Genomic DNA, 27,029 nt, shown 5'->3' with positions numbered 1-27,029 from the left:
AGGGCTGGAGTGTCCCTTGGCACAGAGGTCCTTCCCAAGCTCGGGGATGGGGCAGAGCTCCCATTGGCTTCCTGGAAGTCCCGTGCTCTCTCTTGACTCTGGGCCTTTGCCCGTGCCATTCCCTCTGCCTGGAACACCCTCCTCCCAACTCTACCCACAGACCTAGCCAACTCCTCCTGCTCCTCACACCCCAGTTGGCATGCTGCTTCCTCCAGGAAGTCTTCCCTGACTCTCGGCCATTTGGAGTTGGTTTGTCATTGCTCACTTTTTCTGGATCTCCCAGGGAATGAGCTGCACAGGCAGGAGAGGGCCGGGCCTGCCTTCTTCCCTGCTGCATCCCAAGACCTGGAAGGGTGTCCAGCACAGAGCTGGTCCCCAGCAGGCATTAGTGACCACATGCCTACAGAGGCGGGCTGAGGCCACTTTGCCTGACCTTTACCAATATGGCATTGGCCCCTGGAGCTGCCAGCTTGGTGGCCCTGTTGGGCTGTTTCCCTGGGTGGGGAAATTCAGTATTAGAACTTTCAGAGCCATTTTGGGAAAAAGGATGCTGTCCTCTCCCAGGGAAGGGGATGGCACAAACAGCAGAGAGTAATAACGCAGCTACCGCGGTGGCACTGCCCTCTGCTCTCCCGCAACCCTCAAGACGACGGGAATCCGGGTTCCTTTCTCTGTGTTAGCAGTGAGGAACCATCCCGTGGCGGTTTCTGAGCGGTGACAGGGGACTTGTTCCCAGCCCCACAAATGCTGCGGCGCCTGCTAGGACCCCAAGACGAGTGATCCAGACCCCCCCACAACCCCAGTCCAGGAGGGGCGGCAAAATGCTGCCCCTAACTGGGGGACCTCAGGCAGTGCCGGGAGGGGGCGTGACTCAGAGTTGCTGCCCCGCCAGGGCCCCCAAGTCTCCATGCATTTGGTGCTCCAGAAGCCCCCCCACAGCCTGCAGGCCCAGCCACCTCCTGGGAAACTTCCAGGATCAGCAACGGAGCCGAACACAGGCGTGCAAGCCAAGTCCTCTCTCCTTTGTTCTCCCTCCCAGTGCATTTCTCTGTAATCAGTTGGAGCCAAAGGCCAAGAAAGTCTTGGAGGAAACACAACCCCCTCCTCGCTCCAGCCCCTCCCACCCCAGCTCTCTGACCTTGGGCATGACATTTCTGCGGCCAGGTCACCAAATGAGTTTCAGCAGATTAGCTGAAGGGCTCGCCACTCCATAGCTTTTTCCTCGAGTGCTTTAAACTGCTCTCTGGAGGGTGGGGTCCGGGGCTTCAGAGGACCTGACGGCTGCTGAGCCTGCAGCCCCAGAAAGGAAGGAGGTGCCAGGCAGCCCTTGAGTCCCTGTCCCCAAACCAGACCAAACCCTGTAAACTCAAAAGAGGGGCCAACCCCAAAGAAACAAAGGCCACAGAATAATCCAGTATTCTCGTCCAAGTGTGCAAAGAAGTTTCTTTGATACACTTCAAGTTGGGACCTTCTCAATGAAGAAGACAGTTGTCCACCCCCAGTCAGGGCTCCCGGGCCGCTCCAGCTGACAGGGCGACCCCCCCACCCCACCCCCCCAAAGCTGGACACTGCCATGCTGTGGAGGAGCCGCCCCGCACAGCAGGCAGAAAAGAACAGTGATGGAGGGGCTGGGCCCAGGCCTGGGAGAGGTCACCTTGGCCTTCTCTCTGGGACCCAGTGGCCCTCATTTGTCTCCGGGGCCCCTTCCATTTCCAACAGGGAGTCTAGAGTGGCCCCCAATTGGAGCTGCTCTCTGGGCTTTCACACCAGTCAGCGGTCCCCTGAATGCCCTGTCCCGCCCCCACTGCCCCCTGGCCCAGCTCCTGCCCCAGCACCAGCTCCTCCAGGAAGCCCCTGAGGAGCTCTGGGGGGTCAGGATGGCCGTTGCTGTCAGCCGTGAGCCCTGCACGCCCCTGTACCATCTCCCTCGCGAAATGTCCCCCAGGATATGCTCAGGAGGAAGCTGGTGCCCGGAACCGCCAGAGCCCTGCAGAGTCTGCTGCAGCAAGCAGGCCCAGGCACTTCTGCTGAGCCCCCACCCCCGCCCCAGCCTCCCCTGAATCCCAGGCCAGCGGAGCTGGGACCAGTGACCAATGACCTTATGACCAAAGGTGACAGTGGTCACCTGACTGTTAAACTCAACCAACTCCAAGATGAAGAGTCTGGGATTCCAAGGGTGATCAAGTGACCCTTTGACCACGGTGGAGGGTGGTCACCACACAGTTAAAAAAAGCTCAGGGAAGTCAGAGACAAAGAGCCTGGAATTCTGAGGGTAGTTGGGGGGGGGGCACTTCTGGGCCTGGCTCAGGGAGGGACAGAGCCCCAGGCAAGGCAGGCCTGGCTAATGACTGCTAAGCAGGAGGCATTGACAGAAAGGTCAGAGGTCACCACTCTGAAAGGAAGGGCCTGTGGTCATCCCCAGGGGCGAGCTAGGCCTGGGGATGCAAGGGGAAAGAAGGGAGAGTCTGGGGGCTGGGTCAGTACGGGGGCGGGGCCTCCGGGCCTTGGGTTTGCTGGTAGAGACTCCCTCTGCTTTCCTCAGGTGGGTTTGGAAGTGGCCTGTCCCCAGCGCCAGCTGAGCATGGAGCCTGGCAGAATCTCGGGGTCTGTGTCTGGGGAGGGCAGACAGGGGGTCCCTGCACTCAGCTGTCAGCCTGGCACCTCAGGCTGCTCCCTTCCTTTCAGACTCTTCAGCTCCACCCCCTGCCCCACGACAGGTTTGTCTGCTGGACAAATTACTGTTCCCCACCCCTAGTCTCAGTTTTCCCACCAGCAAACTGGGTACAAGAGCTTTTAGGCTGGAGGTGGGCGCAGTGCGTAAAGATGAGCCATGGGCACTCCTGGCACAGAGAGCCTGGCACCAGGCTGGTGCTTCCTCTCCCCCGCCCCGCACCTTGGCCCAGGAGGTGGGTGGGCACTAGGGTGGGCTCATGGATGTGAAGTGGCGTTCAGGGGAAGGCGTTTGAGGGGGTCCGTCTTTAAAACAAGCGCCACAAACCACTGAGGTGATTAGAACTGGAACAAGGAGTGGGGTGCGGGGGAAGAAACGTTGCCGGTGCCGGGGGGGCTCATCCGCCACCCGGCGCAGCGCGGACAGCGCTCCGAGTCGCCCGCAGCTCCAGAACTTCCCAGGAGCGCAGGGCCGGGAGGTCGCGGGGTCACTAAGTGGACTCAGGGCGCCCCCTCCCTCACGACCCGACCCTCCGCCCCCCTACCTGGGGCCGCCAGCAGCCAGAGGCCAGCGAGCAGCAGCAGCAGCGGGGGCGAGGGCGCGGCGCGCTCCATGGGGTGGGCGGCAGGCGGCGGGCAGCGGAGCGGACAAAGGCTCGGAGCGAGGGGCGCGTCTCCTCGGCTGGCGCTAGGCTCGAGGATAGCGCAGGATCCACGCTCAGGCAGAGCCTCCACAGCTAACGCTGGGCCCAGCGGCGCCGTTCAATTATCCCGCCCCGGAGGAGGGCGTGGGGAGGGCGCGGCGGAGGCGGGGCCTCGGGCGCCTGATCCGCCCGCCCCCCCAGGACGGCCCCTTGGACCTCTGGGACCCCCTTCTTGGGGCAATATGCCCCAAGGGGCGCACAGGCCCACAGCTGGGGATAGGAGCGAGGACCCCAAACTTCCCTGGTGGGGCCAGAGAGGAGGGCGCATTCGGGAGAGAGGTACCCTCTCCCCCCATTCCCCAACGCCCTGCTCTTTGCTCCAGGGAAACCTGATCCCCTCCCTACCCGCCAGCCCCGGGGGCAGGCTAGGTCTCAAAGGTTAGTTCCGCCGGACTCAAGAGAAAGGGAGGGCGCGGGTGGTCCCAGAGGGTCGCCTTTTCGGGGTGGCAAATAAGGGCAGCAATCGGGGTGGCAACACCGGTTCACTGGGGGGCTCCCTGCAGGACGTGGCAAAGCCCTGCACACACTGTCTGCTGGGTTCTCACCCTTAGCCTCCTGCGCGCAGATCGCCCTGGGGTCTGCAGGTCGCTGGCTGACCCCCGGGTCGTGACTCCCTGGCTGGCACTGACAGTGTGGAGAGGCAGACAGACTGGAACAACATCCCCACACAGGTGGAACCTGGTGAGCCTGAGACACGGAGCCCAGAAGCCCGTGAAGAAAAGAGACTAGATTTGCGGGAGAGGAAGCGACCTTGGGGCCGGGCCTGCAGCAGCCGCTTGGTGTGGGGGCTCATAGCTGCGACCAGCCAGTGGGCCCACCCACAGCTTTATTTTACAAACATACAAGCGGGAACTCACGCAGTGAAGATGCGCGGTGACGGGGTGGGTGAGACCAAAGGAGAGCGCCGTTGCCCCATGCGTGGCACGCGCGTGCGTGTGTGCGAGATGGGCGGAAAGGCGTGTCCCAGTGTTCCTGGCAGCACGACCCCTAGCGGCGGACATCCAGCTGGGCAGTGCGCGACGTCACACTCGCAGAGTGGAGACAGTGGGGTGGTGGCCCTGTGCGGAGGAAGAGCAGAGCGGACTGCTCGGCCGTCTTCCAGGGGGGTCCAACCTGAGGCCCGCAGGCCCCCGGGAGGGCTGTGAATGCGGCCCAACACAAAGTCGTAAATGTACTTCAAACATCATGAGATTTGGGGGGGGATTACGTGTCACAACATAGTTAATGTGTGGCCCAAGACAACTCGTCTTCCAGTGTGGCCCAGAGACGCCAAAAGGTGGGACGCCCCTGCTAGACAATCCCACACGGAGTTGCTGTCGGCCAGGACAGCTGCGTCAAGTGCTGTGTCAAGGACGAGGTGATGGGGTGCAACAGGAACGCCCTTGGAAGGGACCCCGAACACCCCAACCGCAAGTCACCTGATAAGGACTCCATCAGGACATCGGCGCGAGTGGGGCCGCCACCCTGGTGGGCTGCAAGAGTTCAGAGCTCCAACCGCCCAGCGCTGGAGCTGGCCGCACCCTGGGTCAGGCTCGGAGCCCCAGTGGACTTCCCCTCCGCCGGGCGAGGCCGCCACTGCAGCTGCCGGGCTTGAGACCAGGGCCCCCTCTCCACCTGAAGATGACGCCCGTGACCTGGACCTGCTGCCGGACGCCTGCCCTGCCTGCTCTGTGCGCTTCGGTGGCCTGAGCCCCCCTCTCGGTGTGTAGCCTCGTGGGACTCCACTGGCCTGTTGAGGAGCCTCCCCTCACAAACCGGGCCTCGTGGGAAGACACAAACCTGTGACTCCTCTCGGGGACGCTCCTGTGCTCACGACATGCACCTGAGAGAACCACACAGCCCCAAAAGGGACAGTTCTACCTGTCGTGTAGCCAGAGGACGGCTCTTGTGGCCCCAGGGTAGCAATGGCGCCAGACATGAAAGGGCACTTGCTGTGTGACTCCCTCTCTGCGGAGGGGACAGGGACAGCTTACAAGGCAGGAGAGTGGTGACCCATGGGGTGGGCCAGTGACAGGCACTGGGTGTGGGTTACCAGTTGGCTGTACTTGTGAATTTTTTTAAAAAATTTATTTATTTATTTTTAGAGAGAAGGGAAGGGAAGGAGAGTGCGGTTGCCTCTCGCACACCCCTAACTGGGGACCTGGCCCCCGATTCAGGCCCTTACCAGGGATCGAACCAGTGACCTTTCGGTTTGCAGGACGATCGTCAACCCACTGAGCCACACCAGTCAGGTCTCCACTTGTGCAAATGTATCAAGCTGTTCACATATGACAGGTGCCCTTTTCTGAATGAACGTTAGATTTAAAAATCAAAAACCCAAAGGCAACTCGCCTCCCCACGGGATGCCTCGTAAATTTGATGTTTGCTGAGGGCTCCAGGAAGCTCACGAAGGGGGCCCACTTGCTGAGCGCCTCCTAGGTGAAGGAGGCTTTCCAGAGCGGGGTGATGCGGACTGGCCCCCGAACAGGGAGCAGAAGGGTGGGAAGGGTGTCTGGGACGGAAGGCACAGCTCTGCAAAGGCCAGGAGGTGCCAGAAGCCCGGGGCAGCTGGGGAAGGTTGCCTGGTCCACGATGGCCGGATAGAGTGGGGTGTGTGCGTGCAGTGAGGGCCTGCAGGCGCTTGAACGTAGGATGGGTGGGGAGCTCAGAGCTGGAGACAAATTAGTGACATCATTGGTATTGCGTTGACTTTTTAAACCATGGGAGAATAGGGGTGCCCTGGGGAGAGGCGAGAGGCCCAGAGGAGGCGTTATTTCCTTACTACTCACACAACTCGAGGAGGCTTTAGGGACCCCCGTCTCTGCCCACGGCAAAACCAGAGCTCAGAGAGGTGAGGTCATGGGTCAGAATCTCCTGACTAGGGGGCAGCTGCTCCGGGGTTTGATTCGGGACTCGAGATTCCCAGTCCCAGCCTCATCTGAGAGCGGCTCTGCACGGAGGGGCTTCTGTTCGTCACTGAACACTATCACATCAACATTCGCTGTCACGTTAGAAATAGACATGACACCTCTATGTGGGCACACGTTCACTTAACCCCTGTCCCCTCCCCGGACGCTTAGGTCGGTGACACTTGGGGGCTGCGAATCACGCAGCGTTGACAACCGTGAGCTCTGTCTCTGCCCCAGCAGGCGGCAGCTGCTGCCCAGAAACAGACCAGTTCACAGCCGGAGAGAGGCGTGAGCGGGGTCACGGCTCTCGCCTCCCCTCTGGCTTCCATCCACATCTTGGTCTGAGCTGGGCCATTTCCACGGGCAGAAGAAAGGGCGCCCCGCTGTTCCAATGTGTGTCTTTAATCATCGCTGAGGCTGAGCATTTTCCATGTGCTTATTAGCCGTTGGCATTTCTTTGTTGTTTTGTGACTTCTTTCATAACCTGCACTCAGTTATTTTTGTAAAAGCAGGCTTGTTTCTTGCAGTGAAAAGCTAGGGGGAAAATGCCATGTCCAACAATGGCCTGTTTATGGCACATCGATTGGATTCACTGTTCAGTGATTTGGTGGAATCGGTGCCATTGTTGAAAAGGCCGGGCAGGAGGCGTAAGCAGAAACATGATCTTCACAAACGAATATTACGTAAAAGAAAAACAAAAAGGAAACAAAATTGCCCGTGAGCGCTCGGGGCCACACAGCAGACACTGTCGCAGCTCCCGTCACTGAAGATCAAACGGAAGAACATGGAAGTGGATGTTGTGTTTGGTGACCACAGTATTTTATTTTATTTTTCCCTTTTTACAAAACAGTTGAGACAGGGAAGGAGGAATAAGTGTACCAGAAACCTGGAGGGATCTAATTCCTGCACCTACACTTGACCCTGAGTTTCTTGGCAACCAAAGTACAGATCAAATTACGACCCCCCTGTACAGTTCCTGTTTGCTGACCGTTTCAGCCAGAGGGACAGGTTCTGACCCCCTCCCTGCCTCTATGTAAAAGGGTCGGGAAACGCTGACAGCATGAGTGATTCTAGTCTGCAACGAAGGGACTGGTGTTGGGGGAGCCCCCTCACCCACGCTGCCCCACTCTGACACCCGGGCCGAGGGCGGACCACGCACTGCTGGGTCCTGCTCCAGGCAGGAAGCAGTCCATCCCCCCGCCGCGACCGCCCAGCCTTGTCTCATCTTAGAGGAGCTGCCTGCCTGGCCGCTCCCCCGATAACAAACAGCTCTCTGTCTGTTGGAAAGATCATCGTCGGCGCCCTGGACTGGTTTTCTCCGGAAAACAACTGGCTTTGATGCCGCCCAGCCCTTGGAGGACATGCGTCTTGTGGTTCTTCATGTGCTGCTGTGACACACCCTGGGTGGTCTTCAGAGGGCAGCCGCTGCCCAGGCCGGGCCCAGCCCTCCAGAGGCATCTGGGCCCCACCCCTGGCCTTTGCGACAGTTTTCCGTCCCGCTTGGGGCTCCTTTATTGCTTTGTTAACGTGTTGGTTTCCTCGCTGCCCACTGGCCTGTGAGCTCCCAGAGGGCAAGGACCGCCTCTGCACACCGTTCTTTCTTTGTTGTTTTTTTGGACCCTCCTCTGGGGACAGGCTTATTGATTTTAGAGAGAGGGGAAGGGAAGGAGAGGGAGAGAAACATCCATGTCGCCTCTCGTAAGCGCCCTGACCAGGACCAAACCAGCGGCCTTTCAGTTTACAGGACAACGCTCTGACCAACTGAGCCACCGCAGCCGGGCTGATCTGCATGACACCAGGGGGCACGAAATCCATGCTGAGTGTGGGAATGGACAAACTCGCACTCCCAGTGGATGGCCATGCAGCGTGGAGAGAAGCGCGAAACTTGGAGTCCGAGCGTCACCACCCTGAGGAGAGCACAGCTTAGGGAGGTCACAGAGCCCAGCGAGGCCCTGACCCCCAGTGCCACAGCTGGCTCGATGCTCAGAGCCAGCCACCTCCATTCCTGGCCCCCCACCATCCCCTCTGGGTCTCTTCTCCTTCCTACATGGGGGTCCTTTCCTCACTAGGAAGGCCCTGGGGAGGAGGAGCAATGACGTGACTAGTGTCCCTTCAAGTGGGCTGCCGAGAATTAGAGGTTCCAAATTATGCCACAGACACAAAATGTGGAGACCACTGGGCTCCCCCAATGCTCCAGCAGACTCCTGTCCCCTCAGACGCCCACACTCTTGACTCTGTGCCTCCCACGCAGCCCGGCATCGAGTCAAGGCTCCCCGAATGCCAAGGCCATTCTCCCAGGCCGGGCACCTGGGATGCCCTCCCTGCCTTTATGGGGCTCCTCCGCATGTAGTGACTGATGAACCCACGCCACCAGGGCAGGTGGTGAGTGGGGAAGTCTCTGACTGGGGGGCCATCTTGTTATTCTATGTCCCCCAGAACGACTAAGGATGTTCATTTCCACATGCCCACACCTTTGCATGCTTGGCCTTTTTCCCACGCCACTCACACAGCCGGCTGTGAGGCAGGGCGCTCTCCCCACTGTCTGACCCGAACCTCACGGCAGGGGTGCAAAGGGACCTGCTGGCCTCTCCTGGACCAGCAGCAGGGCCAGGGTGCAGCTGAGGCATCTCTAGGTTGGGACCCCAGGGATTTCTCACCCACCCACGGTGCCCATCAGCACAGTGGCAGGTGGCTGCTGCATGTGATGGGCTGAATGGTGACCCCAGAACTCATATGCTCAAGTCCTCACCCCCAGGACCGCAGCATGGGACTGTGTCTGGAGTCCGGTCTTTCAGGAGGCGATTAAGGTAAAATGAGGTCGTATGGGCATCTTTACAGGAAGAGATTAGGGTACGGACACACACAGAGGGGGACCATGGGAAGACATAGGGAGAAGACGGCCATCTACATGTCAAGGAGAGAGGCTTCAGAAGGAGCCAGCCCTGTCCACACCTTAACCTTGGACTTCCAGTTTCCAGAATGGTGAGGAAATAGATTTCTGTTGTTTAATCCTCAGTCTGTGGTACATGTTAGCCCGAGCTGACCAATACAGTTAGAAAGAAAAAGGTCTAGACACTGAAAATAGATGTTGGGACCAGAGATGGAAAAAGAAGGGGAGCTCACACATTCTAGAACATTCTAGAACCTCAGCTGTCCTGGGACTCTATGGATCAGAAGAATTGTGAGGGCAACTTCAAATAAAAACACCGTTATTTATTTTTACATTAAAACATAGCTCTGGAGGCAAGGTGCTGTAACAGAGAAACATTGTAACGGTGGGGATGCCAACTCTGACTCATGCGCAGCGGGTAGGTGAACAGCATGTTTGTGTAAGAGTTTTAGAAATGAACTTTAAAAGATACAGACTCCGACCTGCAGGCCCAGCTGTGGGAGGTTTGCTGGCCTTTGGCTGTGGAGCCAGCTTGACGTGAAGCCAGGATGACTGTGTCCCAGGGTGGCACACAGCAGATCGTCACTTATGGTACCGGGATGGACTGTGTCATCTGTACACGGAGAACTCTCAGCCCCCTCCTTGACCTCTTTGTTCTCTTTGCCCCTCCTCCTTTAACCACCTCTGCCTGCACTGAGAGGGGGAGATGGGCTTTGAGATGTGAGTCCCCCAGCTTCCAGGTGGCCAGCACTTGAATAAACCACTGTCTTTAACATCAGCACCTGCCTCTTGAGTACTGGCTTTTGTAGCAGCAGGTAGCTGGGCCTGTGTCAGTTACAGTTTTTGGTGACCCCAGGGTGACAACGTGGGCTCCAGTAAGGCCCGCAGGGCCCAGGCTGGAGACCCAGCTGCCGTGGCAGGCTGACGCCCTGGCAGGGATGGTAGGAATTTCCCGGTGCTTCATCTCAGGCAGTCTCTCTGCTGTTCCTCTCAAGACATCAGCTGCCTTTAAACGCTTTGCTGGTGAAAAGACATGGGTCTCTTGGGAGTCAGCAGAGTCCCATTTAGGGAGTTGGCAAACTCCAAATCGTGTAAGTCCCTGGTGTGCAGGACCAGGGGCCCTTGCCTTGCCACTTGGGTTCTTTGAGCCATTAGGGATTCTGTCAGAATCAATAGGAGCTGCTTGGTGGTAAGCACGACTCAGTGGCAAGAAAAAATCCCTGTCCCCCAGTGTGGGATTTGGTTGGTGCGCTCTTTCGGTTCTGATGTGGGTATCGTTTACTTTTCTTGCCGCATACTGCTTTTTCATTGTCTGTTATTAGTTTTGTTTCTCTGTTCTTCCACAGGAGTAAGTCTGTTTCTGTGTGAGAGCTCTCATCTGTTTCTCTTGTCTGTCTGTTTTGGTTACACTTGCTTTTCTTGCTTTCTTATCTTTAGGGGACTTCCTTTGATCTTTGCTGTTTTCTTTACACCAGGATTCCTGTCTCTGCTGTTCGAGCTTCATGCCATTTGGACCTTGTCAGGGTTGTTTGTGGTGCTAGTCCGTGTGAGATAAAATTCTAAGACTAGGTCCAATCCTGGTTTTAGAGGATTTAGTTGGAGAATACTCACTTGTTTGAACTTTGCCTTTGCTGTAGATTTTGGGTTTGTCTCTGCTTTTGAAAGGATCTCGATCTCAAATTGTTTTGACAAAGTTCTGGTAAAGAGGATAAGGTCTCTTATGTGCAAGCTTTCATGTTGCTACATCATAAGGCTTCTACTCAGAAAGGATTTGAATTGGTGGTTTAAAGAGGGGAAAGGTCTCATTCCCCTCTCAGACAGTAAAACTCAGAGCAGAAAAGGATTTTTAAACTTAAGGAGCTCAAGCTGTGCCAAGCCTGGTATTTCCCTCGCCTCTTCTCCTGCCTTCCCAAAGCTGTTGAGGTCACTAGAAAATTAAACGGCTCACTTTTTTTTGAGCACACTAAAGGAATGCAGTAATCACCAAATCCAAATACATGATTTAAGTTCAATCGATGTCTTTTAAAGTTATTAACATAAAATACATTTGTTTTTGCCTGGGTTTATGAAAAAAGTTAATGTTCTCATAGCGGCAGGCAGCTGGTCCTGCCTTCAGCCGCTGCACTGTGCTGTTTTAAAGACTGAAGATCCCAAGCCACCCAGACAAAAGCCCAGACAACAGAAAGGCCACCAGGCGATAGCCTGACGCTGGGGGAGGAGTATGCATGTGGGCTGTCCTAGGAAGAGTTCCATGGAAATGGGAAATGTGGTTGTCAAAAAGATTAAAAGCACCGGAGCTCCTGTGGTTAGAAAGAAGAAACCATCACATGGCTGAAGAAAATGTGATACTTTGTTTTGACAAAATGAGAGAACTCTGATCAGGTTCTGGAAACACTGCCCCCTGGAGCCCAGGAGGCAGCAGTGCAGACTGGGACAGCCTGGGGTTTTGTTCCATTTCTTCTGTCATTAGCCATAGACACAGGAATGAGGCTGCAGCGTAGCAAGCAGGATTATAATGAGAATCTCTCCTATTTTCCACTTTTGTTTAAGGAATTCCCCACTGAGGAGTTTCACAGAGTCTAAACTCTCACTTCCCCCACACCAGGGTGCTGGCCGGTGACCAGGGGAGCCAGTCACATGTAAGCACCCCATATTCTGTAGCAGGAGCTGACGATAAAAAGGAGCAGAGTTGGTGGTGAATCCAGTGTGCTGACAGTTAGAAGCAGCAGCAGCAAACACATGGAATTTCTGGGGTCGGTTGGCGCTGGCAGCAGAGCGAGCCGTGGCATCGGGGTTGAGTGGCACATGGCAGGCAGAAGTGACATCACTTGACTGTTTTTGTGGCCTGAACTTGGCTGTGGCCCTGTCTTTACTCCAGACCTCCCTGTTCTAGCCTGGCCTCCAGGCGTGGTCTGCAGTCTTCACGACGATTTGAGCTGCACAATACCATTGCGATAAATTTATGGCTGATTACACCCTCCAGAGCTGATGTCCGGTATGTGCAGTGAAGCATCCTGGTTGGGGCTGAGATTGTTAGAGACTTGGAAGAGGAATGGACATTCCCCTAAAGATGGGGGACACTGAGAACAATGGCCGAACTTCACTGGGTCCGGATGTAACAGCTGACCATGACCTTGGTTGCCTCTGATGGAAGGTCAGTTGATAACTTGATTGTTGTGTGTCAAATAGTTAGGCTGAGTTAAGCCAAAACGGGTTTGCATACAGAGAGAAAGGGTGTGTGCGTGTGCTGAGCAGCCAAGGCGTGGAAGGTAGGGGGCGCCTTTGGGGCATGAAGTCCAGCCCAGGATGCCCTGTCCTCTGGGAACTGCTCCCTCCGTGAAAGGACAGACCGTGCATCTTACCTCTTTAGTTCTAAGCACTTTACATTTTTTGTCATCATTCTGAATGGAGCATTCTCCCATTGCGTTATCTAATTTGTGAATGCCGATGTAGAGAAAGCTGTAAGACTGTCCATATTCGTTATGTACAAACCATATGCAGATTATGTACAATTACATTTACTGCCGTGAGGTTTCTAATGGGCACGTAGCAACTGGTGTGTAATACAGACGAAGAGTTAAGTAAATCTGTGACATGTTCCCACTGTGGAATGTCAAGGAACTCTTTAAATTTGTAAGTACGAAGACTGCTGCAAGAGAGATGCTTGTTTTCTGAATAAAATAAAAATGAAAGCAAAACATTAAAATGTACACAGAAGAGTCTTTGTTAAAATATGTATTCATAAATATGGAGAAATATTGGGAGAAAGGCAGTTTCATTAAAGAAAACAAAAACACCCGAAACCAGGCCACTCCAGTGGTTCTGCAGAACTGGTTTGTGCGAAGTCGGAAGTTCTCTCTCCACCCGGGAGAACCAGCCATTGTTTCTTTGTTTTGATCTGTTTAGGCACAATCTGCTTTTAACTACAGCCACACTGCAGAAAGCGGGGAAGACAGAGGAGACAAATATCCATCACCCAACCCTCCTGCCCTAACTGGAGATGCTGATTCCCAGTGTGTCTGTGCGTTGTTTCCCCAGCTCCTCTGAGGGCGCACAGCTCTGCGACTTCCGCCTACCACAGGCATGCTCCCTGTTGCTACGAAGCCTCCACTCCCCCCGGGGGGGGGGGGGCAATAAAACACCCTCAGGTCGGGAACATCCTCCACCCTGGCCCCTAGGAGATAATCGATTTAACTCAGTCTCCTTGCTGTTGTAAGAGACAGAGCGGAGACTGCTTGTTGGCCCGTGAGTCTTCCCACATTTGGGCTTATTGCTTCAGGACAGAGTCCCCGCAGTCAGGTGACTAGGTCACAGGGCACGTCCTGCTGTGCGGAGCACCGCTCTCTAAGTTGGCTCGGCCACCTGCCTTTCTGGAAGGACAAACAGTTCTAATTAGAGGCTGAACATTTCCCCGGGTTCCAGCTGTGTGGATGGGGGAGCTGCTGGGGGCCCAGCAAGCCGAGCCAGCTCGCTGAGCTAACTGTTCGGGGCAGTCTCCCAGGTAGTGTTTTGCTTAAAGAACTCAGCAATCTTTTGCAGTGAGTCCCGCTTTAGGAAAATCTACGCAGCTGGGGCCTGATGAAGTGCCTGCTTTGCTTAGCAAGGAGCAGGCCCACCAGGTCCCCCTGGAGCCAGGCTTGGGCCCCATCCCACCTTACAGCTCGGAGTCTATGAAATGCTGTGGCCGTTAAGGGGCACGTACGAGATCATGGCTGCTCAATTTGGAGGTTCGGATTTGCAGACAATAAAAACCCCAAGTCAAAAGTGAAAAGTTAAACACTTTATTAAGCGACAGCAAAGTGAAAGCAAGAATCAAGAGCATACACCACCAGACGGGAAATCACCAACACCCAAACATTGGTGCTGGGGAATCCCCGAGACAGCATTGGGGGTCCGACTGGGAAAGTTCCGAGCGAAGCGTCCTTCCCTCGGGTGAGATTCCAAAGTCTCACTGTGGGGGCTATGATTAAATATATTTTAGACAGAAGTGGCTACACGCCAAGGGACTTGTGTGACTCAGCTAACCAGCAGGTCCCTCTGGGAGAGGGGCCAGTTGTCCCCAAAGGAACAGTTAAATATTAAAAATGCGGCTCTCCCGGGGAGAAGGGCCAGTTCTCCCGGGAGAGAGCACACCTATCTTTCATTCTTACAATAAAGGCCACAGCTTGGGCATAAACAGGGAGGGTTCTCAATGTCCCTTTAACCTGTCAAATGCCTTCATCACTCTTTGCCTCAAATGGCCCCTATTCTACAGATGAGAAAACCGAGTTTCAAATGGGTGAAGGGACTTGCCTAACGTTACAGTAACTATGTAGCAAGGCCCTCAAGGGGCTCACGGTCTGGGGGAGACCTACGCTGGTCATTTGATACCAGGGCGGACCGTGGGGGCGCTGAGAGGCGGGCTGCAGGGAGTGGGGTGCTGCCCGCAGAAGTGTGCCGTGGCGGGGGGGGCAGGAAAGAAGGAGCAATCACAAGAGGAGAGCTCAAAGTGCATTTGGACAAGTGGGGCCTGGGCCTGGCTCTCAGGAAACTCAGATAAAGACAGCTGTGTGACACACACCCGGAAGGAAAATGACCAGGATTCCCCTGTGCGCCTGAACACGGAGGGACAATGTTAGAGACCATGGCCACCTGTCTCACACCTGGCGCTGCCTCCTGACGGCTAAGCTTTGTCCCCACAGACCTCTGTTTAAGTGTTGTTAGTCCCCACAACTGGCTGGACGCCCTGAGGCAAGTCACTCTCCTGCTCTGGGGCACAGCGGCTTCTTTATTAAAAGGGATCATCGGCATCACCCTCACACCGGTGCCGGAAGGGTTAAATTGGGGAACGAATGTGAAGTTTCTGGGCCTGTGCTCAGCACACGGAACCTGTGTGGTGTTAACTCTGAGGAAGAAGGGGAAGGGCGGGGGGACGGCTGATCACAGAAGACCCTGAACATGAGCTGGGAAGTGGCGGTGGAGGGCAGAGAGGGCAGGGAAGAGGCGCTGAGGCAGAAAGAACAGCAGAGGCTTGCAGAGGCGCCTCAGTCCCTCCGGGGGGCCTGGCGTTTCCATGGTTGTGTTTAGCCACATCCCCGTGGGCTTTATGGGACCATGATCCGGCCCAGCCACCATGCCACGTGCTGGGACATAGCCCCGTGGGCTGGAAAGCTGCCATTTTACAGAGGGAGGCACTGGGGTTTCAATGCCCTCCTGCACCCAGATGTACACTCTGCTCATGACATCTGGTGGCCTCCTCTTGATGTCTCACACTCCTATGCTGGGCCCCTTGCCTTCCTTCCCACCTCTTGGCTTTGCTCCTAGTTGTGTGGCCACGGGACAGGAGTGGCCTGTAGTGGGTGTGGCCATGGAGTGGGTGTGGCCGTGGAGTAGGTGTGGCCAGGAGAAGCCTTACAGGCAGCACAAGCTTTGCAGGGGGACACCAGGCCAAGCCCCTGTGCTGTCCTGGAGGACTGCTGTGCTTGTGGCTATGACAGTGGCCATGCCTAGGGTCACTCCCCACACCCGCCCCTCCCTTCCAGGCACTTGGGGCAGCTGGGCCAAAGCGAGAGGATCTCATCGCATCTCTGCTGGCTCCCTGCTGTGGGCAGGACCACATCCAGGACCTCTGACTCTCCTGAGTGTCCAGAGACCCCCTGGGACACTTTGCCCTGTTTTCTTTGGTCTCATCTTCAGCCTCTTCTCTCTGCAACCCAGTGAATTGCTTGCTTATCCATTCCCCCAGCAAGTGTTTTACTGAGCACCTGCCATGTGCCAGGTACCACTTAGGTGCAGAAGTGACCCAAACAGACAAAACCCTGCCTCCACGGGACTGCTACTCTGGGGACAGAGTGTCCATCAGACATGACACATCACCACCATCCCCCTTCCTGGCAGGCCCTCACCCCTCCTGGCTGGCTCACCCGCAGGTGCTCCCGACTCTCCAGAGCATGGGGGGGTGTGGGGCTGGAACCCGGCAGCATTGCCTCTCCTGATCCGCCCAGACACGGGGTTCATTGTCGCACCACAGAGTGGGGATCCCACTTTATTTTTGGTGTTCGTTTCAGTCTCAATACGAAATGGGTAGGATTTACCCTACCCCGAAAGAGCCAGCCCTCATCTCGTATTTCACAGTTTACAACACCGACTTTGTTATGGCCGTATTTTATGTACTTGCAGACCACCAAATGCCTTTAACTGCCTCTGGGTTTCAGGGCTGATGGAGGCACATGTTGGGTGGTCCATGGGAGCACAGCCTGGTGTCCCCTGTTCCCAGCTCTCCTGGTTCCAAGTCCAGAGCTCAACCCACTGCAGCACCAGAGAGTGGACGGGAGACTCAACTCTGACAGCATGGTTAATCCTCCCAACTTCTTGCCGAGTGTCAACGAGGACAAAGACAGGGGCCGGGCCCGGTGCAGGGATTCTCCGGAAGAGCAGGCCATCGCCTGGGGTGACTCAGAAAGGGTTGTGTGGAGCTGGGGGCAGTGGTCCCTTTGCAGGAACCTAGGACATCAGCCTGCCAGCGGACCTCAGGCAGAGCTGCAGGGCCAAGCCTAGGTTTCCAAAACAATCTTTTTGAAAACTCTACAAACCGCAATTTAAAATTATATTAAAGGAAATCAAAACCACAGAGGAAAAAGGGACAGTCCCATCACCCCAACCCACTGGGCTCATTTTTCTAATCCTCACATGAAGACATGTTTTCATAGCTTTTAGAGACCGAGGAAGGGAGAGAGAGAAACATTGATGTGAAAGATACATCAATGGGTTGCCTTTTTGTATGCGCCCCACATCCTGGACATGTGCCCTGACGGGGAATTGAACCCACATCCTTTCAGTCCACGGGATGATGCTCCAGAGCTGGGCTCACTTCCCCATGTTTCCTTCCGGTGCTTGGTCACTTGCATGGAGGACTTCTTCCATGGTAATCATGGTGTAGATACAACTGTGCATTTAGTTTTTTCACTTGAGTGTGATTTTATGAAAAGCAAATACATGGGTAGACTATGGAGGAGACATTCTTTTTTGACTATTTAAATTGGAGTAAGTAGTAGATCATCACAGGTCAAAGTTCCCATAGCATCAATTAGAAAAATCTGGATAAATTGCAAAAGAAAAAACAAAAAAGCTCCATATTTTTCAGGCCTCAAAGAGCTATGGAAGCAGTGAGGCTTAGACTAGAGTGAACTCTGGCATGGGAGACCTTGAGGTGACCTGACACCCTCCAGCCATTGCTTGTTCTCAGGAACGAGGACTGCGCTGCTCCTGGCCGTGAGCCTCCACCGGGGGAAAGACAGGGAACAGGGACTTGCCCAGGCACGTGGAAGTGTGGCAAGGAGACTTGTGGGCGTTTGGGTGCAGAGCCCACTTTTCCTGGTGGCACATTTGCTTATTCTGGCACTGTGCAGGGACCTAGGGAGGACATCTGAAGGGCAGAGAGGGGCTTAGGGAACAGAAGACCCACCTGGGAGGTGACCTCCCTCCAACATGGGGCGAGTCTCCCCACTCCACACATTCGCCAGAGGTTGAAGCTACTTGGACAGGAGGTGGGAGAGCTGGGCAGGAAGCTCCAGCAAACAGAGCTGGCTCTCCTGCAGTCTTTCAGGACTGAGGGGGCCAAGTCCCCCCAGATTCTCCATAAATAACTCAGGGGGGCACAACCTGGGAGCAGGGACACCCGAGAGAAACAAGAGTGCCTGAAACTACAACCCAGGCCCTTCCCCACTCTGTGGGTGGTCTGATGGATGTAAGAGCCCCTTACACTCTTTATTCAACAGGGACAGTTTTGTGTCTAGTTTTTTCACTTGAGCAGGAATGGCTTTAGGAGAGGAGGAAGAACCATCTTCAGAGGAGAAGGAAGTGGCCCAGAGCCTCCTTGCTTTCCACACGGAGTATCCAGCATTCAGCTAAAATCACGAGGCCTGCGAAGAGTGAAGGAAACTTGACAAGCAATGACGAGAGAGGCAGGGAGGAGGCATGAGCACAGCTGGCCCAGGCATTGGAGTCAGCTGACTGAGACTCGAAAATGGTCATGACTTATCTGTCAAAGAAAGTAAAGGAAAGAATAAGTAAAGTAATGAAAGGTAAATTTTCAATAGAAAATTGGAATCTTTAGAGGGGAAAAAAAAAACCCAAATATGCAAATTGACATTCTGGAATTGAAAAATGTAGAACTCATCGGAAAGGCTTAACAACAGATGAAGACACAGCAAACACAAGAAAAATGAACTCAAAGAGAAGCAAATAAAAAATATGTATATTGAAACATAGAAAAAGCCAAAAATGGATTTAAAAGGAGAGGATAAAAGACCTACAGGACAGAATCAAAAGGTGTAACTAGCACATATGTAATCGTAGCCTCGGGAAAAAGGTCAGAGGGCAAAAAACAAGGCTCAGATTAGGGCCCCGAATCCCCCAAAACGGAGGACGCCAGCCCACAGATCCCAGAAGCTCAATTGACCCCCAACAGGATAAACACAAAGAAAACCACGTTTTAAGCACAGACTAACAGACTGTTGAAAAACAAACACAAAGAGAAATCTTTAAAGCAGCTGAGAATGGCACTGGGAGCGGGGAGGACGCATTATCTTCAAAAGAGCCGTGACAAATTGGGGTGAGCGGGGGTGGGGCGGGAACGCAGGAACACCCTGTGCTGACAGAGACACAAAGGCGCTTCAGACACAGTCCCTCCCAGAGGAGCTCCCCGGCGAGGAATGAAACAGGATTGCAACTCTGCGCCATTAGTTTATGCCGGACGGACACGCGGGGGGGGGGGGGGGGGGTACACGCAGAGACCCAGAGGAGAGGGGGCAGGTAACCCAGACGGGGGTGCAGGGTGGTCTTCCCAGAGGGAGCTCTGAGAACCGCCTGGGGGAGAGAGAAGGATGTTCCAGACGGACACGACCACCGACCACTGACCACCAGGAGCCTGGGGCCTCCAGGAGTGGAAGGTCTCTTTTCTTAAGGGTTCCGCAGAATTTCTCCTGGGGATCCATCTCCCCCAACAAGTTCTGGGGGGAAGGGGCGCAGGCACAGGCCCTACCCGGGACTCCACAGCTCCGGAACGCTCTTTCCCCCACTCTGGGCTCTCTCTGAGCAAAGCGGCTGCTCGGATTTCAAGGTGCTAGCCATGCTCAGAGGTCCAAATGCTTGTTTTGGAAGTGAAGGCAGAACAGCACCCTTTGCCTGGAGGCATGAGTCCTACTCCTGGGGGTGCACCCATAGAACACCTCTTAGTGACAAACATTTCCAAAGAACCCACTTAGCTGGTATCCACTAAGCATGGGACGCTGTCAGACACTGAGCTAGGGACTGAAAATTAAGGAATGAGCAGGCCCCAGGCCTGCCCAAGGGGCAGATCCTTCATGAGGAATATTGGGGCCAACCATGGGGTAAATGCTTTAGCGATGCTCTTCCTTTGCTCCCTCCCACGCGGTTGGCTTGAGGAGGAGGTTTGGCCAATGACCTTAACCACCTGCTCTGCTCCCAGCATGCGTCCGTCATCGGCGTGAACGGACATGGGAACCGAGACCACCCAAAATGCTCAAAACGAAATCAGAGGCGCACAGTCTCAAGTGATAACGGTTTTCCTGGGCTAAGTTTCGGCAAGTTGGCGTCATGGTCGGGATGTAGGCCAAACGAGCAAAACACAAGCCCTCACTAAAAAGGAAAAAAGTGTGTGTGTGTGCGTGAAGGGTTATCATTACGTGAGCAAGCTGTGCCTGAAATCAAGTCTGAGGCCCTCCCCGGAGAGCGCACGCACCTCTGACGGCAGGTTTTATACGTGCCTGGTCTCTTCCGCACAGGAAACTCGCTTTGAGAAAAGTTCCCCACACTCTCATGCTCTAGCAAGGGAGCAACATCTGTTGGCAATTCTGAGGTCTTATGACTTCATTCTAAAGCCAGGGAAAATTCAAGATATATTTTTTAAGCTTAAATGGAAAAATGAAACAGCCCATAAAGATATGAGATCTACTTTAGAGAGACAAGCGAGCGTTTGTTCGTAGTTATACAAACTTCGTGAGACTTTAGAACCGATCCAAGAAAAACGCTTATAAACACTGAAGTCACCACCAAGACTGAAAACGGGCGGGGGGGGGGGGGGGCCGTGCCGCCTGCGTGACCCTCTGAGCTGTCAGAGAGCAGGGCGACGCCCCTTTGAAAACAGCACAGAGCAAGGAGTGTTTGGAAATAACCCAGTTCAATGTGATTAATTTCCCTGGTCCTGAAACTCCTCCCTTCAAGCAACAGGCCTTGGTTTTCTTACTTTGACAATTCTGGGTGGAAAGACTTCCAAAGCGTAGAAGGCATTTCCGTGCCTTTAGAGAGAGTGTGAGCTTACGTCCTCACGCTTTCCTCTGACGGTTTCTGGTCGCTGTGTGGACGGTATGCTGTGCCCAGGACCGTATGCGGTTCCTCCCTGGGCACGTGGTGTCCAGCCCAGCTCAGGACGGACGTGCGCACGAGGTTTACTGACCAACCCTGTCTGTGGGTGAGACTCAGAAGATGAAGACCCAGGGACAGGGGCTCCAGCAGTCCAGGATGGACAACGACAAGTACTGCGACCTCTTCTCTTTTTAAAAATTATTTTATTTTATTTATTTTCAGAGACAGGGGAAGGGAGGGAGAAAGATAGGAAGAGAAACATCTATCGGTTGCCTCTGGTACATGCCCTGACCAGGGACCAAACCTGCAGCCCAGGCATGTGCCCCAACTGGGCTTTGCAGGATGACACCCAAACCACTGAGCCACACTGGTCACAGCTGTGACCTCATGGCAATGTGTCTACTCCCCAAGCCCTGGGGGTACGAGTGAAGGCCTTGAGACAACCCAGAGAGAGAACTCCTGCTTGTGCACACGGTGGCCTGACCCTGTGCACTGCCAGCAAGAATCCCAACTGGAATGCATGGGCTGGTGACAATGACACCAGGCATTATCATCCACCTGCCTGTGCCTTGGGATGAGTTATCTACCACTTGGCTGGGCGAGGGCTGCCCATGCCATCACACTGCCCCCCCCCTTTTTTTTTAACGTGCCGATGTGCTCTGGGAGCTCGTGATGTCGCGTACTAAGAGGGAGAGGCAGGAAAAGCGAGGCCCGGGAGGGGCTGAGCCAGTGCAGAGAGCAACAGACAGAGCCACATGGGTCGTACACTTGTCATCTCTAAACACCACAGGGTCCACCGTGAAGTGTCCTCTGTCCTCGTCCCCCACGTCCTAAGCAAATGTGGAATTAGACTTGCTTACAGGGCTTGCGAACCAAAGGGCTGCAAGCGAGCCCCGCCCTGAGTTGTTTGAAGTTTGGGGTTGGATTTTGTCAAGTACTTTTCCTGCATCAGTTGATATGATTACATGATTTTTCTTCTGTAGTCCCTTACTAAGCAGTCTGCCTGGTTTTCAAGCATTGAACCAGATCTTCGTCCCTAGAGTAAATTCCACGTGAGCATAGTGTATAATTGTTTTTGTAAGTGGCTGAATTCTGTACTAGTATTTTGTTAAGGATTTTTGCGTCTATATTCACAAGGGATATTGGTCTGCAGTTTTCTTGTTTCATTTTTGTAAAACAACATTTCACTATCTTTATATAATTTTAATATCAGGACAATACTAACTTCATACAAAGAATTGGAAAGTGCCCCATCTTCCATTTTCCAGAAGGGATTGTGTAATTATTAACGTTAATTCTTCTTTAAACATTTGGTAGGACTTTTCAGTAAAACCCTCTGGGCCTCAGAGCTTCTTTGGGGGGAGTTTTACATTTTTGAATTCAATGTTCTAAATGGTTACAGGGCTGTTCCCACGGCCCGTTTCGTGTTGGTGAGTTGAGACACCACGTAGGACTTTCTAAGGAGACGGTCTGTTTCACCTGACGCGTCGAGCTCACCTGTGTGGGGCTGCCCCCAGGACCCCGGCCGCATCAGCCAGGTGTGCACAGCGTCTGCACACAGTGGTATTCGTCGCAGTCCAGATTTTGGTCATTTGTGTGTTTTCTCCCTGTTTTAAACAATTTGTCAGTCTCGCCACAGGTTTGTCAGTTTTATCTTTCCGAAGAACCAGCTCTTGGTTTCACAGACGCTCCCTGTTCTCGGTCATTGCTTTCTGCTCTTCATTATCTCCTCCAGTCTGCCTGCTCTGGGTTTGTCTGCCCTCCCTTTCACGGGCTCTTTGGGTGGAAGCTTAGCTTTTGCGATTTGAGGCTTTTCCTCTTTCCGAACGTGTGCACTCGGTGCCCTAAGGTTCTCCATCAGGACTGCGTTAGCCGGGTTTTGCAAATTTCAGTATGTTGTATTTTCATTTTCACTTAGTCCAACATGTTTTTCTTACTTCCCTCGAGACCTCTTCTTGGACGCGCTGATGATGGACGAGAGTGCAGTTCCGTGTGCAAGCGTCTGGAGCTTTTCCTGTTATCTTCTTGTTGTGAGTGTCTATTTGGCCTTCACTGTGATTAGTGTGACATCATACACCCTCTGTGCAATTCCAGTCCCTTTAAAATACTTGAGGTTTGCGTTAGGGCCCAGGACGGGGCCTGTCTCGGTGTACGTTCCCTGGCAGTTAAAAGAATGTGCGTTCAGCGGTTGCTGGGTGGAGCGTTCCGTGAATATTCTTTAGATTCTGTAGTTGGTGGTGGCGTTGGGTTCTCCTACGTCTCTGTGGCTATGCTGTCTAGTTGTTCTACCCGGTGTTGAGAGAGGCGAGGTGCAATCTCCAAATATGGTTGCAGACTTATCTACTTCTCCTTTCAGTTCTACCTCATGCATTTTGCAGCTCTGGCCTGTGATGACGGTGGAAGATTGGCGTATCTTTGTGCTGGGGTTGCCCCTTTCATTGTTATACACTCTCTCTCCATCCCAGGTAATTTGCTTTGCTGTGAAGTCTAGTGCATCCGATACTAAAAAGGCCGCCTGCTGTCCTTTGTAAATACTTGCACGATGTATCTAGTCCCCCGTCTAGATTTTAACGGCCTCCTATCACTGTGAGCTTCCTGTAGGCAGCAGAGTTGGGTCATATTCAAGTTCATTCTGCCGATGTGTGTCTTTTCATTGTGTGTACATGGTAAATGACCACTTACATTTAACGTAATTATTCATAAGTTAGGGCTTATACCTGCTACGCTGGGTTTTTAAAAATTTGTTCCGTATTTTCTTGTTTCTCTATTTTCTTTTTCCTGTCATCTTCCGTGTTGCTTGAACGGTTTTTAGAATTCCATTTTCAGTTGTACAGTGTTGTGAATATATTGCATATATTGCTGTGTACAGTGACGTTAGTAGTTGATTGGGTACGTTGTGTGCACATAACTTACCCCATTCTATTGGTGTCTGCCCGCTAGTTAGAGTGAAGTATAGAAACCTTACTTCTCCTTAGGTCTTTCCTCTCTCCTGTTTATAATGGTCTTAAATATTTCCTCTACACGTACTTAAAACCACATCAGACAGTGTTGTAATTTTTTGCTTCAATGTCGAACATAATTTAGAAAACTCAAGAAGAAAAACATATTTTTTCCTCATTTTTGCTTACTTTCCTAATTTACAACATTTCTTATTTTATTGTTTCCTTTCTGTTTAGAAAACTTCCTTTCGTAATTTTTGAGGCTGGGTCCACTGACAAATACATCTCGTAGTTTTCCTTAATGTGATTATGTCTTGGTTTTCCTTTCATTCTCTGAGTATAGAATTCTGAATCCCCCCAGCCCTTGTTAAATGTGACCCCTTCTTTCTGGCCTCCAAGATTTCTGGTGAGAAATCTGCTCTAATTTGAATTATTTCCCCCAGAGGTGAGGTGTTATTTCTATTTCTCTCTTGCTGCTTTCAGTGTCTTTTATGTCTTTAGTTCCCAGAATTTTGACTACGATGTGTCTTGGTGTGGGTTTCTTTGGGTTTATTACATTTGGAATTGGCTCAGCTTCCTGACTCTATAGGTTTATGTCTTTTGCCAAATCTGGCAAGTTTTCAGTTATTATTTCAGCTCCACCCTCGTTCTCTTCTCCTCCCAGAACTTGAAGTAATAACAAATATCGGGTCTTTTGTGAGAGTCCCGTGGGTCCCTGAGGCTCTGTTCCTTTGTCCCCAGGCAATTGTATCTTTGTTGTTCATATTAAGTAATTCCTATTGCTCTACCTTCCAGTTTACAAATTCTTTCCTTTTTGTCTCTTCTGTTTCTTTACGGGGACTTTCTATGTTTCCCATTTGTTCTAAGCGTATTCTGAAGGGCTGTGGAAGCATTTTGATCTCGGGCGCTTTGAACTCTTCCTCAAACAGATAATCTAACATCTGTCATCTCAGAGCTGATATCCAGTAACTGTCGTATTTCATCCAGTTTGAGATCTTCCCGGTTCTTGGTACGATGAGTGATTTTCAACCGAAACCAGGACGTTCTCATATTACATGCGAGATTCCAGGCCTTATTTAAACCTTCTGTTTCCGCTGGCTTTGGCCCACATGGCTCTGGCAGGAGCAGCGGGGCTGCCTCCTTACTGCCAGGGGAGGCAGAAGTCCCGGCTCCCTGCTCAGCCTTCACTGACACCCAAGAAGGGGTGCTCCTCATTCCCCCTGGGTGGGGGTGGCATTCAGGCTCCCCACGAGGCCTCCACTGAGACCTCCCTGGCTGGGAGAGACAGAAGTGCTTTGTTACTTCTCACCTAGAGCCCCTGGGCTGGGGACCGGTGACCTTGTTCCAGCTGGGCCATGGTCAAGGTCCTGACTCTACTAGGCCTGCTCCGAAAAACCCCTGTTGGGGCAGGAGGATACCTTGAGACAGCTGAGCTGGGGCAGGAGTCTTGACTTCCCACGTGGCTCTGCTGACCCAGGGGAGGGGGCCTTGTGCTCAGCTCTGTGCCCAGCCTTCTCTGATAGTGGCCTAGTGGGGGCACTGGGCACCCCATTACAGCCTGGCGCGGGTGCTGGTGGGCCGCCCTCCCTTCTGTGTGTGCTGAGCTGAAGTAGGGCAGTTACTGTGTGAAAGCTGTCTGCCTTACTGGCTGCCCTTGCCTGGTCCTTGGCTGGAGAGAGCAGGCTTTTGTGGGGCTTTGTTCAGTGGTGGCCATTGGCATTTCCAGAAATCAGCTTCTTCGGCTCTAAGCCTGGGATGCAGGAGGCCGAAGCAAACCCCAGGAACTCCCCACGGTCAGCTCTGTGGATCCCCTGGCCCCAAGTCAGCCCGCCTGCCTCTCTCGACCTTCCAGAATCTTCTTACATTTGCTTTATATAAAGTGTTCAGAGTTCCTAGTTGTACTTAGTGGGAGGAAGAGGGAAAAGTACATCTACCCCATCTTCCCAGAAGCAGAAAAATCTCTCTGTGCTATTTTTGTGACTTCCTGTGAATCTGTAATTATTTTGAAAGTTAAAGTTAAAAAGAAGTTCTGACATAGGTGTCTCACCAATTTGTTCAAGTAGCAGAATCCAGGAAAAATCTGTCCTCTGAGTGAAGAAACCTGCCCACTGATTCCGGGCAGTGTGTGACACATCCCCAAGGCCAGCCACTCAGGGGCAGGAGCAGGCGGGGCTGGGGGGCCTGGCACCCCCAGGAAGGGGTTCATCCTGGCCACAGACCAAGCACTGGGAACCACCCCCGCAGCACCCGGAGAACAGGGGCTGGGCCGGCAGGCTGGGACAAGCGTCTCTGAAGATCACCAAGCACTTTTCAAGGGCAAGGCCCCATTACTGTCACCCCGTGGGGGTCCTCAGTGCCTGACTTTGATTCTGGGGTCCTCACAACCAGGGAGGCACACAGCCGTGCAGTGTGAGAGCTGGAAGGGCCCATGGGGACCATCCGTCTGGCCCCCCTCTGCAGCAGGAGGTGAAGCTACAGCCACACAGCTGCAGCCAGGCGTCTGAAGGCCGGGCCGAGCAAGGCCTCCTGGCTGTGCTGAGGCCCGGCTGCAGGAGGGGCCCACCGAGGGGCCCTGCTAGCCAGCTGGACTCCAGGCTGGAGGAGCGGGGAGCATCTGGAAAGCATCATGTTCTCGGCCAATCAGTGTTTGAAGGCCAAACAAAGCCTCGGCAAGCCTGGCCAGGTTGGGTTTTTTTCCCTTTCCAAGTAGAAAGCGCGTCTGGGTGTTTCGCCGCAGCTCACAGCCACACATGGCCACAGGATGGCCTCGGGGAGAGCACGGGCCTCTTCAATCGAAGGACACCGTCACCCATCTTTGACTCCCAGGAAGTACACTGACTCACACCTGTCTAAGGAAAACCGGAAATGAATATTTCCATATTTCGATTTTTATTCCATTCCTGAGCCAGGCCCTGGGGTGAGCGCCGAGGGCTTGGACAAAACCACAACTAAGTCTGTACCCAAGCATCTGCCGAAGTCGTGAAATGGGAAGAGTGTCTGAGAGACACAGGGCACCTCCCCTGATGGGGGCCTCTGCACACGGTGACCATGCCCTCTGCCCGAAAGCCTTCCCTTCCTTAGGTCCCTTCTGTAGCTCTGCCTTCTGGGTCCCCTCCTGTCCCAGAGGCCCCAGCTCCCACCTGCCCCCCATGCTGGGTTCCTGGGTGCTTGGTCTCAGATGTCTGCTCTTCTCCCCCCAGTCCCTCTCCTGGGCTGATTCCTCCTCACCTGAGGCCCCACTTACCACCATCTCTTTGCCTCCCACGCCCAAATTCGCAGCTCCAGCCAAGCCCTTCCCTGGACCCAGACACGCACACCCAGCATCACCCCACGGATGTTTCCAGAGCTGTCAGGACTCCGCCTGATCAGACAGCATGCAGACTGTAATGGGCTGAATTGCACCCCTCCCCCAAAGCCACGTGTCGAAGTCCTAACCCCAGGACCTCAGCATGCACCTTCATTTGGGTCTTTAAGGAGGTGGGTGAGTCAAAATGAGGTCGTTATGATGCACCCTAATAAAATCTTACCAGGAAGAGATTAGGACACACAGAGGGACCACCGTGTGAAAACCGGG

General features: G+C 53.7%; 1 protein-coding gene across 2 annotated transcripts in view; it reads right to left on the bottom strand.

Moving 5' to 3' along the window:
* FBLN1 (fibulin 1) overlaps positions 1-3,460 on the bottom strand; it is a 68,036-nt gene extending 64,576 nt beyond the window's left edge. Inside the window, exon 1 of one of the 2 annotated variants that reach the window (XM_045187099.3) lies at positions 3,216-3,460. In XM_045187099.3, the coding sequence (XP_045043034.2) occupies positions 3,216-3,285 (70 nt within the window). In that variant the 5' untranslated portion in view covers positions 3,286-3,460. The remainder of the gene's footprint in view (positions 1-3,215) is intronic. The other variant, XM_024579643.4, reaches the window with a different exon arrangement.
* Between the last annotated feature and the right edge of the window lie 23,569 nt (positions 3,461-27,029).

The sequence above is a fragment of the Desmodus rotundus genome, chromosome 3 (genome assembly GCF_022682495.2).
Source record: "Desmodus rotundus isolate HL8 chromosome 3, HLdesRot8A.1, whole genome shotgun sequence".
Taxonomy (NCBI): Eukaryota; Metazoa; Chordata; class Mammalia; order Chiroptera; family Phyllostomidae; genus Desmodus; species Desmodus rotundus.
Note: the sequence above shows the minus strand (reverse complement) of the source record. Positions and strands in the feature narration are given on the sequence as shown.